The 14,311-nt window shown below is 34.4% G+C and overlaps 2 protein-coding genes and 1 pseudogene across 4 annotated transcripts; 1 reads left to right on the top strand and 2 right to left on the bottom strand.

Annotated features, from left to right (window-relative positions):
* Positions 1–7: 7 nt before the first annotated feature.
* LOC112456707 (eukaryotic translation initiation factor 4E-binding protein 2-like) lies at positions 8–5,244 on the bottom strand. Its single transcript, XM_025019433.1, has 3 exons — positions 4,698–5,244; positions 702–857; positions 8–498 (listed from the first exon to the last, which is right to left on the bottom strand). Exons 1-3 carry the CDS (start codon positions 4,837–4,839, stop codon positions 449–451), a joined length of 348 nt encoding a protein of 115 aa, XP_024875201.1. The 5' UTR covers positions 4,840–5,244; the 3' UTR covers positions 8–448.
* A 34-nt stretch (positions 5,245–5,278) lies between these two features.
* LOC112456716 lies at positions 5,279–10,671 on the top strand. 3 transcript variants are annotated; one of them, XM_025019443.1, is made up of 5 exons: positions 5,279–5,520; positions 5,606–8,204; positions 8,324–8,653; positions 8,758–9,833; positions 10,307–10,671. In XM_025019443.1, the coding sequence occupies exons 2-4, from the start codon at positions 7,784–7,786 to the stop codon at positions 9,789–9,791; spliced, it is 1,785 nt and encodes a 594-aa protein (XP_024875211.1). In that variant the 5' UTR covers positions 5,279–5,520; positions 5,606–7,783; the 3' UTR covers positions 9,792–9,833; positions 10,307–10,671. The 3 variants fall into 3 exon arrangements, with proteins under 3 accessions (XP_024875211.1, XP_024875213.1, XP_024875212.1); XM_025019444.1 differs by lacking the exon at positions 5,279–5,520 and having other exon boundaries at positions 8,116–8,204; positions 8,324–8,389; positions 8,521–8,653; XM_025019445.1 differs by lacking the exons at positions 8,324–8,653; positions 8,758–9,833; positions 10,307–10,671 and having other exon boundaries at positions 5,606–5,970; positions 6,187–7,714.
* Positions 10,672–13,624: 2,953 nt separating this feature from the next.
* Positions 13,625–13,743, bottom strand: LOC112456722 (annotated as a pseudogene).
* Between the last annotated feature and the right edge of the window lie 568 nt (positions 13,744–14,311).

Genomic DNA, 14,311 nt, shown 5'->3' with positions numbered 1-14,311 from the left:
AGTAAAATTTATATGTATAAAACGTATGTATCATTTATTCACAAATACAAGTTCCTTACGAAATACGTTACAAAACATCGCATTTGGCCACTTCAAAAAGGAAGACATGTAAAATATAAGAGATCGCTAATGTCGCATAGACACAAGCACCTTCACATCCACGGCCGTTCTTTATATGCAAATATACGTATTACATTGGTCAAAAGAACTAGCGTCGAGAATTAAATGATTTGTATACAATACATATGAATAAGATATGGCCTTTCGTCAAGGATATAATCTTTCAAAGATTCATAATTCTTAATAAGACCACTGGTAAAAAGGCACAGAATTAAGGCGTGTCAGCCATATACTCCGTGCGATTGTCATAAGACTTGATCAACAATACTTTCGAGCGTGGCTGTGAACACATTTCAGTCGTCACGAACGGCGGTACATTGCATTTGCCTCACATATCCATCTCGAACTGCTCTGCGGATTCCTCGATCACCAGGGAGTCTGTAACGTTATGCAAACGTGAGAAAAGTTCTCTAATATAATTAATATTGTGTATCATCATTAACCGTGCGAATAAACCAGGCTATCATCATTGATGTAGAATATTTCTCGAACAATGCACTATTTGTCCGCTCTATACTTTTTCTTAGGAAGAGAAAGAGTCACATGAAGAGAATCGATTTAGAAATATGAAACAAACTGACCTTTATTATTATTTTTGACGGGATCCTTCGTGATGGCCGGTGTGTTACCCTTCAGTAATTCCGACGGTATGGTCAGCGGGTTTCGCGGTGGCGTTCGCGATATTGGAGAATTCCGCAAATTCATCAGGAACGCACGTTCGTATACGATGCGAGTACCTACACAGAATTCGAAGATATAATTATCTATAGAATCTGCGACTATAATGAAGTTTTTTGCTCAAGTATGTGTTAAATTTTCATTATATATTCTTAATTATTAAATCGATTGACAAAACAGACATATGCGATAAAAAAAGAACTTGGTAAAGGACTTCTTATCTATTACAACCTAATTTATATTTTTATGTACATACAATCTGAAACGACAATTCTTAGGATTAAAAATTATCTGATAAGGTGGCAATATATTAACGACTGTTGGACAAAGTTAAGTTGGTTTTATCACAAATTCGATGTAATCATAATTTTGCCATTTCCGATTTCGATAAAATTTCAGTGAATCTTAATGCTTCAGGCATTGGCTGTAGTTGTTTTTTCTTAGTCGTGGAAAAATGCAAGATTGACTACAATAGAATAGGACAATGAACCGATTTTCAAGAAAAATTCGTAGCGGCATGGTAACGATGACACGCAGGAACGATACAATGGCCAGACGGTTATACGAAAAGCGCACCGCCTATTTATACAAGTATATTTCTGTACACTGACACCTACCTAACTTGAAAGGAGTGCAAGGGTCGGCGAAAATGCCAAAACAAACATAATCGCAGAAAGCACGGAGATACGCGCGAAACGAAGATCGAAAGACGTTAGAATTTGTGTAGAGCACGTATGTTTTTATTCCGTACAACACGAAAGTCTTTCATTATCTTTGTTAACTCTATTTTCGTTTCTTTAGTACGAGACAAAGTAAATTCGTCTTTCTAAAAAAACTTTCTTAAAGAAAAAACTTGAATAGAATTCATTTCGCAAAATTCTCTTTCAATGACACGTGCGACGTAATACGAGTAGCGTCTTTTTTTCTATCTGACAGAATCGTTCGCTAATCTATAATAATAAAGTAATAATAAAGAGGGAATTCATCACAATTTTATAGCAGTTCTACGTCCATCTGCGAAACGGCTGTCTATTGACCATCATTGTTTACATGTCGAGATGTTACGCGAGATTTTCGAAGTTCGCTTACCGCGGCTAAAGTTATCTCGAAGGTCTAGCCATTTTCGCGCTGTGTACAGTGTGTGTATATACCCTTGTTTTTCAGACCACTGTGACTTTCTACGCGCCGCGCTGGCGTGACACGAGCGATAAACATTACGCGTCACCGATTACGCATTGGGCGACGTTCGACATGTATCGCGCGTGCACGCATTAATTCGACCTTGGTTTAACGCCCCAGGAAACGTTGCGGGGCGCAGAACAAAAGCGGTATTTGAGGTATTTGAGTGCACGCGACCTGGCTCACCTGCTTTGTATCGGTGGAATCGCCGACGATCTCGCCATCGAGCTTGGTTTGCGATCATGTTGAAAGGAAAAAAGAAAGAGAAGCAGCCAACTGAATCGCCACACGTGCGGCTCATGAATTATCTATGTCTCAGCCAGATTTTTTATTCATACGATTAACGTCTTTCGAGTCTGGATATTTTCAACTCAAGTCGAAGACGACAGTTTTTTTTTTTTTTTTTTTCCGAGAAATCTAGAAACTGGGTTTAGAAAGGCGATTATTTTTGTCGATATCTTCAAGTTGTACATCTGTATTTTTTTGTAATTTATTACAGAATGTCTTTATCTAATTGTAATATTTATTGACTGCTCTCGTTATGTTTGTAAATCGAGCAGCTCTCTCGGAGAGAACGATTTATTACAAAATATTAACATATAAGTATCAGCGAATAGTTTAAATTACGGTTTTCGTAATATACATTATAGGTATTTAAGAAAAAGAACAATATTGTTATGTTGATTGTTAACAATCGAACTCTGTCAAAATCAAGCAAGATAAATAGATCAGAGTTATCGGTAAGAGATCCGACAATACATCTTTGAATTTTAAAATCTTATCCGATTTCTCTGACAATTTTTCAAATCAAAATGATAAATCGTTCAAACTGACTGTACTGAAAATTTGATGACGCGATTTTTTTTTTTTTTTTTTTATCAGATGACTTAATTTATTAAACCTCAAGAGTGTAAGGTTTTGTTAAAGTCCATTTGGAATATTGTCTGATATAAACTGTAATTGTCAATCAGTAGCGGTTAGTAATTAAAAATAGTATTATTCGTCACTCGAAATTATCGTGGAAAAAACCTCGAATTCGCAGGCCGAAGGAAGTGATGGAACATCCAGTGTAACTTTATTCCGCATTTTTTTTTTTTGCGTAGCGGATATATTTACTTCGCGGCTCGTCTTCTCTTTACTCCACCTCATGATCGAAGTGACGCGCGTACGAAGAAATATAAACACAAACGCGATAAGTTATCCTTCTGTCGTTCGCTAAAAACGCAATAAGTAGAGCCCGCATTCAGTATATCGCGTTCAATGCCGAGTCCGGCGATCTGAACTTCAGCTTTAATAAGATTAACCCTTCAAGACGTGGCACTGGGTCAACTGGGTGTCATTTGAGTCACATTCGTTTTACCTTCGTCAATTTAATAAATAACTTTCTCCTTGAGAGAAATGGAATCTTCTTTTCAGTACATATTGTTCAACTTTTGCTCATTGTCTTCCTCCGGGAGATAAAAATCAGGGTTTTTACCGCTTTTCTGCGAGCAATAATTAAGAAGATTAACGTGACGAAATATTGGAGAAAATATTAGAAAAGAGAAAACATGTTACGTTTTGTGGACTTAGGCCTTCCGCACAATAGAGCATATATATTAGAAATAAGAATAAATATTAAATATTAGGGGAATCGGAATCAGAAATAATAATTAAACATAACGCACAATAAAAAAAAATAATAAAATATAATAAAATATAAGATCTCAATATAGAAATATTTCTATATTTACATAATATTTATCCCTCCGTCTGTATACGTGGGTCTACGGCGTTCGAGCCAAAATAATATCTGCTCGTAATTGTAAAACTTGCAAGCCTGCCAGAAAACATTAAATAAACAATGATTATCAAAATGACTATAAAATCGTCAATTACAAGGTAGACAGATGTGAATTTTGTGAATTTTTTCCGATTTTTCTAAATACTTTGAGGTCAAACGTGATCGGTCCACGTATACACTCCACGGTGCAAAAAAAAAACGTATACAGACGGAGAGTTGAAGATTTTTGACTAACGATCTGTCGGACGTAGCTCCGCATATTGATGGTAGATTAACGTCAAGGTCATTGCGTTTTCGCGAACCGATAATTGGCCGGCTATTTCGGGAGGAGTATAATTTCGCGTGCGACGCAAAAGTCTCGAATATTTTTCACGCAGACGGGCGGTCAAACAAACCCGCGCCGAAACGCGCAATTACGTAACACCGTCTCGGTGTTATCGAGTCTGCGTGCGGGCGCGCGAAAGAAAGAGAGGGGGATATATATATATACATATAATCGCATGTCGCACTGCGCGTAAATACCAATGGCCTTGACGACATCTTGCACGTGCGCATTTTATTTGCCGAGGTCGCAAACGACTTCGGGCACTGTGTCGGGAAATCTCGAGATTCTTACAACAGTTTACTCTTTCTTTTTTTTTTATTATTTTTGCAAGAACAGATCCCGGGTGGGCGGGTACATATAATTCAAGAAGAAAGAACTTTTTTTTATCTCGTTCTTCGCAGATATTTATCCGCAGATTGCCAACGTTGATTCAGTGCGATCTGTTTCTAAATGTAACGTTCTTAATGATACTTATAAATGCATTATCTGTAACAAGCTGTAGGGAGCGGTTGATGGTCAGTGATACAGTCCGGGAGCCTCGGAGCCACGCGCAAAATTAAGGAAAGCATCTCGATGAGAGAGAGACGGAACGCAAAAGGCGGATACACTGACCTCCCGGCGTGGTGGAGTAGAGCGTGCCCCCGGGTGTGGACGAGTAGTCGGCCGGTAGCTGGTTGGGATCGTGAATGACGATCCGCTTGGATGGTATGCTCTGGCTCTGGGTTGCCTGTCTGGCGATGGGAGACGCCGACATCTCGTAGTTGCGTCTCTCTTCTTTCGCGTCGCGTTTACTTTGCGCGTCAATTTGGACGCGGTTTTCCTCTCTTTCTTCTCTCCTCCTCACGTCACGATCACGCCCGCCGTGGGAAAGGCAAGAATTCTCTGTCCGGCGTTGCTATTAGCGATAAGCGGCACCCGTTGCGCAGCAGGGTATGCACGCGATTCCTAATGGAGGACGGAGCGTGACTTTTATAACCGGTTCGGCTTTTCGCTCGTGCAGTCGCGGGCAGAGACTGATACACGCGCGGTTCCACGTGCGAATTTTAATGCGATTTTAATGCGCGCTATCGGACTCAGCGCGACATAACCTACGAGACGGATGACGACGGGGTGGACATCGACTCATCTCACGCAATGTGCCGTGAAACGCGATAAGCCAACGTCCCAGGGGCTACAATCTCCCATGGTTTTGGAGGAGCCAGCGTTTGTGGCGCCCTCGCTGTATGTCACCCACAAGAGCTGAACTAATAATCAATATGGCTGTCGGTATCAGTCGGTATTTACCTTTTGATTACGCGTGATCACGCATTACACAGGTTGAGGTTACTGTTCATTACTGTTATTAAAATAATCAAGTGTTATCCAATATTACGTGCTTTGAATATCCGACCTGATCCAATCAGACTAACAAGAAGCTATAATTGCTAATTAACTGGTGAGTAATGTGGTAACTGATTTATTATCTCAATTGGCGTTCTGTCAGTACATTTCACAATATTGTTATTACTTGTTGTTATTAGGTCGCATTATTACCACTATAAATTACCCTCGCTATAAATTTGGTAATATGGTGAGAAGATGTTGTGTCTCGGAATGTCGGTCGGGAAAAAACGTTCCCTCTCATGCGTTCCCAAAGGATGTCGAACGTCGCAAGAAATGGTTTCAAAAATTGAATATGAAACAATTAGAAGATGAAAGTGAAATTAAAAAGTTAAGAATATGCTATAAGCATTTTCGTGATGATGATTACAGCGGTTCTCCAACAAGAAGAATATTACTGCACTTTGCAGTCCCATCTGTGCTTGTGTCACAACACATATCAAACGTATCACAACATGTATCTGAAAATATTAATGTCGATTATAATGAACATGGAAAACAACATATAGAACAACATGAAGAACAACATGAGCAGACATTGCACATATCAGAAGTATCACAACATACATCTGAAAATATTAATGTCAATTATAATGAACATGGAAAACAACATATAGAACAACATGAAGAACAACATGAGCAGACATTGCACATATCAGAAGTATCACAACATATATCTGATAATATTAATGTCGATTATAATGAACATGGAAAACAACATATAGAACGACATGAAGAACAACATGAGCAGACATTGAACAGACAAGAACAAACATTGTTGCACGAACAAGAGACGTTGCAACAACAAAACAATATGTTGTTGCGACAAGAAAAAAATGAAAAAGCATTGGCTGAACAGCAAATTGAACTGCAAAAGTATAAAGAAGCCACATCGTTTGCGTTAAGGCAACAACAAAAAGATATCGAGAATATTCAAAAGACATTGAATGAACAAAATGCACGATTAAAATTATGTGCAAGACCCAATCTTCAAGAAATTACTCGTAAAAATTTATTAAGTCCTACAGCGAAGAAATTATACGAAAAAATAGTAAAAATGAAGAAAGCTTATAGACGATTAAAGAGACTTACTAACGTAGCGAAAAAAAACAACAGGTCACGAACAATACAATTATGTACAAATGATCATAAAGGGAATATAGATACAACAGCACATGTACGGCAGAATTTTATGAATATGCTCATAAGGAACCATGATAAAGCACCACAGGTACATTTCCAATCTTAATCGAAAATCTAATCTTATTATCGTATAAACATTTCTGGTCATTATAATAAAACAGTATTTAGTCTCTGACAACACTTGCAATTTTTATGGAATTTTTTACATTACAATCAGGAATTTGATCATTATAATTATGTAAATATGAGTTTTTTTATACTTAAACTACAGTTTCTAATATGTATATTAAAAGATTTATTGAAATGAAAAAAAAATTTTTGGATTAAATAATGTACAGTAGTTATTAAATCGTATTTTAAGCCGTCGTATAAACGTAATCAATAATTACCAGGAAAATCCGGGAAATATCACGGCATTTTTTAAATAAAATTTGGATCATATCCCTATATAATTTTCTAATTTTTTTTCATAAATACAAGTATTGTTCAATAACTTTTCCATAATTTCTTTATAGAATATTTATATGAAATGTGTATAGATTAGGAGGAGTCTACAATGATAGAATTTAAGGTGGAAAATTACGTTTTATGCCTTAAGCTGTAAGAAATTGACAAATCACAGTTGTATGTGAAAAAAATATTTAACTATGATTTGTCAATTTCTTACAGCTTAAGGCTTAAAGTATAAATTTTACACCTCAAATTCTTATTGTAGGTCCCGCTTTATGCTTTGTATATTTATATATTTACTAACATTATGTTATATTTTTACTATCATAACCTAAGCCCCAACAAATTAAAAATTATAGTTGATTATTCTTTTTGAATTCACACTTACACAAGCCGTCAATAACGTTTTTTCGCTTGAAGTTAACTACGTTTCCGAGTTGAGGAATCATATCAAAATGATGTATGAATATCTAGATGTGATAAATACATGTAATATTCTTTTCATTGATATCTTATGTTGATATAATTTTTGAAAAATATGTATTTTTTAAATTTATTAACAGGCCAGACGTTTTACGGTTGAAGAAAAGATATTTTGCATAGGAATTTGCCGTAGATCCCGCTTATCATACAAATTTCTCTCCAAATATCTATTGTGTCCTTCAATAACTACTTTGAATAAACAATTGCAAACTATTCCTTTAGACACTGGGTGCAATAATATCATGTTCAAATATTTGAAATTAGTCGCAACAGAAATAGATCCCAAAGATTTACACGTAGTATTAATTTGGGATGAAATGTCATTGCAACCTGCCCTGCATTATGACAGAAGTAAAGATAAAATGGTTGGAATCGAAGATTGGGGGATGCGAAGAACGAGAAAATTTGCTGACCATGCAATCATGTTTTACATTCGATGTCTTGCATCTGGTAATCATATGCCTATTGGCTATGGTTTTTGTAATAGTGCAACTCGTACTGCTCAACTAATAAGATGTATAAAGCAATGGTTAACAGTAATTATAAAATGTGGCTTCAAACCTGTGGCAACCGTATGCGATCAGGGAGGGCAAAATATCGCAGCAATTAATATGTTGATAAAAGAGACTAATAATCTACGGTATAAGCAGCATAATAATCCTAGTAAGTAAATTTTAGTTTGTTATTTAATTTTATAAATTATAATACTTAATTCGTTTCTTTTGTAACTATTTCTTACATATCATGTAATATATGCTCATTAGGCTTTATTTTTATTGCAGAAAATACATTTATTATTGGAAACCATGAGATCGTTCCTCTTTACGACTATGTGCACCTACAGAAAGGTGTGCGTAATAATTTATTAACGAAAGATTTGGTTAATAATAAGTATAAGAAAGAATCGGAAAGACAATTTGCATCATGGAACGATATTGTAATAGCATATAAAATGGATATATATTCTTTTCTAAAACAGCGACAGATGCCAAAGTTAAATGACAGACACATTTTCCCGAATCTCATTCCAAAAATGAAAGTGAAATATGCAACGCAAGTAATCAGCCATACCGTAGCAAATTTTATAAACATCGTACTTACATGGAATAAAGGTAAAGTGCATTCATTATTGCCATATAAAATGATAAATATGTTTATTTAAGTTATGTAATACAATACAACGGACATAATACTCAAATGCTGTTTTTTATTACAGGTATTGTGAATACCGTAAAGGGGGAAATGTGCCTACCAGCCAGTGCTGCAATAACAGCAGACATAATATTATTTTTCGATAAATTGTTTGACTCCTTTAACAAAAAAGAAAATAAGGAATTGTCATGTATTATAAGTCCAGTAAGTAAACACATTTCATTTTGGCAAAATGCTGTTAATAGAATTCGGCAAATGGATTTTGTTGAAAATACAACCCATAAACATATACGACATAATGCAAAATGTCTAACGAATTGGATATGGACTATCAAAGGGGCACAGTATGTGTGGAATATACTGCAAAAATGTGGATTTTCTTCATTCAATTTAAGATATCTGAATCAAGATCTTGTAGAAAACTGTTTCAGTCAGATTAGAGATCACGGGCACAGAAACAATAATCCAACCTCATATCAATTCTGTGCTTCTTTCAAGACGCTTGTGACGACAAACTTGACATCTAAGCATTCTATTTCTTCTAATTGTAAGGAAAATGATGAAGGGACATCATTATCGCTATCAAAAATGATTTCTACAGCTGCAAGTTGTGAAAACGACGAAAAAGAAGAAGAAACTGAATGTACAGATTCTTCAATACCATCAGCGACAAATTGTTATATTTTCGTGGATACAGATAAAATAATAAAAAATATTATAACGAATAAAACTGTAATGCAATGTGCAGAATGTGTACAATGGCTAAAAAATGAGGATATTTTAAGAACTATAGAGCACGCATTTCAAGTTGCAGAATTGAAATTTGTAAACTTCTTCTATGAAACAGAAATCAAGAAGAAATTAAAAAGTATTTTATATTTAGAAGTATTTACAAGAATTTCAACACATTGTTCCACGCTACTTGATTATTTAATAGAGGAAACTGCACAAGAGTTTATTGTTCAATGGTGCAAATTTATTAATAAAATATTAAATGGAACCCAACAAGAAAATTATGAAAACAACTACATTTATAATGAAGCGAAAAGAATGTCAATGAGGTTCACAAAAAAGAAAAATTTGAAGCAAACAAAATAATTGTATCAATCTAAAAGAAGTGGCACCATCTTTCGACAGATTGTAAGTATATTACAGTGTCTTGATTATTTTAATTATTATTAATTAAATTATCTGAAATTGAAATAAATATTTTATGTGCAAATTAACAATAGATTAGTGACAGTAATTTTGGTATTTTTTATTTATATATAGCAGTAATAATTATATAGTAGACGCACTTTTTGTATCAATAATATATTTCTTATTAAAAATTATGTCAAAAGTTATTTTATATCACTAAATTATTGAATGTTATATACTTAATTGAAACAAACAACTTATTTTTTTTTCTTTTTGCAATTTTATTATAAATGATTAAGACGCTATTTTTCTTATCAATTTTCTAAATAACTGATAATAATTTGTCTACGTGTACACATATATTGCTGATTTATTTGCGCAGACAATAATATTACTGCAAATAAATGTTTATATTTTGATTCGACGTTCTTATAACTCACACAATCTATATCGTGTAAATTTTTTTTTTGCAGGACGAGGTGAACACACAAATTGCAATAAACAATAACAATAACAATAACATTAACAATAATTGAGTAAACACAAAAATTGCAATAAAGCTATCAAAAGAATAAAAAATTTAAGAAATAAAGATACTATTTAACCAATGGTACGATTTATCAATACTCCTCTCTAATTTTATAAAATTGCGATAACAAAACATTCACTATTTACACATTGTTGCGATAACAAAACATTAACTATTTACATCCAAATTAAATTTATATTCAAAAAAAGTCGGCAAAAATAATCGGATGTGATAGTCGAGACAACTATAATCGGTCATCACATATGCATATTCATGTGCATATATGCTACGGTTATTTATACTTTTGTGATAAATAAAATATTGTATCAATATAACTATTACGAGCGTTTCTTTTTTAATACAAAATTTAATTTTTTACTTATATATATATATATATATACATTTTACTTATATATATTTTACTTATATATATATATATATATATCCAGAGCCGGGATTTAGTTGCACATTTCGTGCCGATTCTCGATTTGAAACACGATGTCCGCAAAAATCGTACTTTTGATCGTACTTTTTCGACTCGGAGTCGGGTCGAGTCAGCAAATCGAATATGCTATAAATCCTGGCTCTGATATATACACACACACACACACACACACACACACACACACACACACATATATATATATATATATATATATATATATATATATGTATATTACACATGTACATATACATATATACATATATATATATTTTTTTTTATTTATATAGCTAAGAAGTATGTATAAATAGCGGCGCACATTTACCGACGCGGTTCGGTCATATTGGCCAATTAGTTCGGCTCTTGTGGGTGACATACAGCGAGGGCGCCACAAACGCTGGCTCCTCTAAAACCATGGGAGATTGTAGCCCCTGCAACGTCCGCTCAGTCCGCTGTCCGCTTATATAAGCTTTCCCCACCCTCTCGCCCTTTCGTAGGATATTCGCGGGGCTGGGGGGGGGGAGGCAATGCGACCGACTCGCAACAAAAGACGCGAGATGGTTGGTGGAAGGGGGCTCAAGGGGGTGAGAATCGGCATCGACGAGGTAATATCGAAGATAGCCGGCCCTACGTAAATTTTCGTGACTCTCGGTCGGATTTAGCGGGCTCAAGTGGATAATTGAAAAATAATATGGCCACGTTCAGCAGAACGTTCATTTTGCAACTGTTGGAAGTTTTCTGAGCTCAGATTGGATTATTCCTCTAGATCTGAAAAAATAATCCAATCTGAGCTCATAAAACATCCAACAATTGCAAAATAAACGTTCTGGTGAACGTGGCCATTGATATTATCGATTTAAATGAATAATTGAGTAGAAGTAAAAAGCTTTGAAAAAAATATATAATATTATACGAGGTGTGACTTAATACGTGAGCGCATACTACCAGGCGGGCGCCTCACTGACATACGCTCGTCTAAAAGACAGCTGATTGGATTGACTTTACTCAATAATTACTGCTTTATTAAGCATTATAGAAAAAAATGCTAAGGACTTTTTGACTCAATTTTTGATAAGAAATATCGCCGCGTGATAGTGGGCGCAAATTAAGTGATACCCTGTATATAATGTAAATAATATAAAATTGTTATAAATACATTTTTGTTTGTCTATTTTTTTTTAAACTGTTTAAAAAAGTTATATTTGAATATACAAACGTGTAAACGAAACGCCTTCTCATTGGCTCACGAGACTTGTGACATCACTGTGACAACTAGTTCATATCTCCATAAAGGTAATGTCCCATGACACGTATTTTCCGCGTAACCAATCAGAAGCGTTTCGCGTTTCTCATTACGCATATTCACGCTTCTGATTGGTTACGTGGAAAATATGTGCCATGGGATGCCATCATCCTAAACTATTTCATATACTGAGTCCTCGGATTAGTCCAGGGAGGATTAATCTGCACAATCCTTTGGGTCTAACGAACCCACGGACTCGAGTTTATCACTACGGACATCCACACGCAGTAACATACTACACACACTCACAAATACACATTTCCGACTTTGTATTCAACTGTACCACTTGCTCTGGCCGTATTGTATTCTGTAAAGAGGAGGCAGGTGCCATTTACTTTTAGACGAAGAAGTCTACCGATCCGGTCTACCGCTTCTCATGCGCTTATTTGCTCAAACATTTTAGTTAATAACTCAATAACTATTGCAAATTGTACAAAATGGTAAACGACTTTTCTTTTTAATCTATCTCCCCAATCTATCTCCATCTTTCATTACATCGAATCGAACATGCCGTATATTTATGTTAATATTAATAAACAGATACTAATATATTTATGTAATTAACTAAAATTATAGTATACAGGGTGTCCCATTTTAACTTTCGCACCGTAATATCTCGGGAATCGATGATTTCATTGAAAAATGTTTCGGACAAAAGTTGTATGGTTTAGAGGGGACCATCAGATGAGCTGACTAAATTTTGGGTCCAGCGCCAACTTTAGACCCAATAAGACCCAACTTGATTTTTTAAAATGGAAACCCCAATTTATTATTGTATCATTTTTTTTCTACTAATTAATTTGAACAACTTTTGTCTGAGACATTTTTCTGTTTGCCTGATACTTTTTGAGATATTCAAGGAAAACTTGGTAACTTTTTTCAATATTTTAGCTTACGATATCTCGGCAATTGTTTGTCGGAGGGAAAAGTGGTACAGGACTTCTTCACTTCATTTCGTCTCAAGAATATGCTATTGCAATAGTACTTCAATTTTTTTTAAATATTTGTGTATGCATCTCCTTGGAGTTTTCATGTATAATATAATAATTCAAAAAATTAAAATTTAATACGGGCAATAAGAGCCAAGCGTGCCGTTTTACCGCTCAAATATATTATAAAATACATGTGGTCAAAGTTACGAACGTTTCGACCCTTTTTGGGGTCCTCCTCAGCGCATTATATAACAGTAAATTCTACATAAATAATAACTCAAACTATCGATTGGGTATACTTAGAATTTGACCGGTTGAGCGGTTATTGAGATCTCAAAATCTCGGGTACTCGCAACTCGTGCGTTCGCGTAAAAGAGTCACGGTGCGGTCTCGCTTCACGGGTACTTGGCACGAGACACTACCGTGTCTCTTGATATTCATGTGATTAACTAAAATAATAATATACAATTAAATAATATATTACATGCTATTATTTTAATTAATTTATATAATAGACAATGTATATTTACAATTAAAAAAATATCTTTCAGGAACATAAAATAAGTAAATTCCACCAAAAAGAAACGCCAACAGTACGCGGTGTTCCCAAACGGTCACCCATTTAAGTACTAACCGCGCTCAACGTTGCTTGACTTAAGTGATCGGACGAGAACTTGTAGGTTCAACGTGATTTGACCGTTGGCGAAAGTATCTTTCTTACAAAGAGATAACACACTTCTTCATCAATTTTCATATTATAAAAAAGAAAAAATTTTTTAAACCACCGATAGTGCGTTAAACTTGAAACTTCAGGCTTTAAAATGCCTTAATTTTTAATTTTTTGTCTACGATGATTTTTCGCCGAGTATCGACATCATTTCTAAAAAGTACAGGTTTAGTTTCAAAATCGTATAACTCGGTGAAAAAAAAATTGTAGAAAATAAAAAAAAACGTTTTGTAGGCAAAATATAGTTTACGGAACTTATCAAATTCTTAAAAAAAATAATAATAATAATAATTCCGAGAAATTTTTTAAATAAAAAAAATTATAATAGTAAAAAACAAAATACAAAAAACAAAAACCTAAAAATTAATTGGTAAAAAATTAGTTTTAAAAAATGACCCCCGACTACTGCCTAAAATAAGTTAACCCTCTGGCCAGCTAACCGTTTGTTAAAAAACAAAAAAATAAGTACATGGATACATAATTATTGTTATATAAGAATGTAAAACATATATATATATATATATATATATATATATATATATATA

This window comes from Temnothorax curvispinosus, unplaced genomic scaffold, assembly GCF_003070985.1.
Source record: "Temnothorax curvispinosus isolate PA1 unplaced genomic scaffold, ASM307098v1 QBEX01007090.1, whole genome shotgun sequence".
Lineage (NCBI taxonomy): Eukaryota > Metazoa > Arthropoda > Insecta > Hymenoptera > Formicidae > Temnothorax > Temnothorax curvispinosus.
This window is presented reverse-complemented; position numbering and strand designations above follow the sequence as displayed.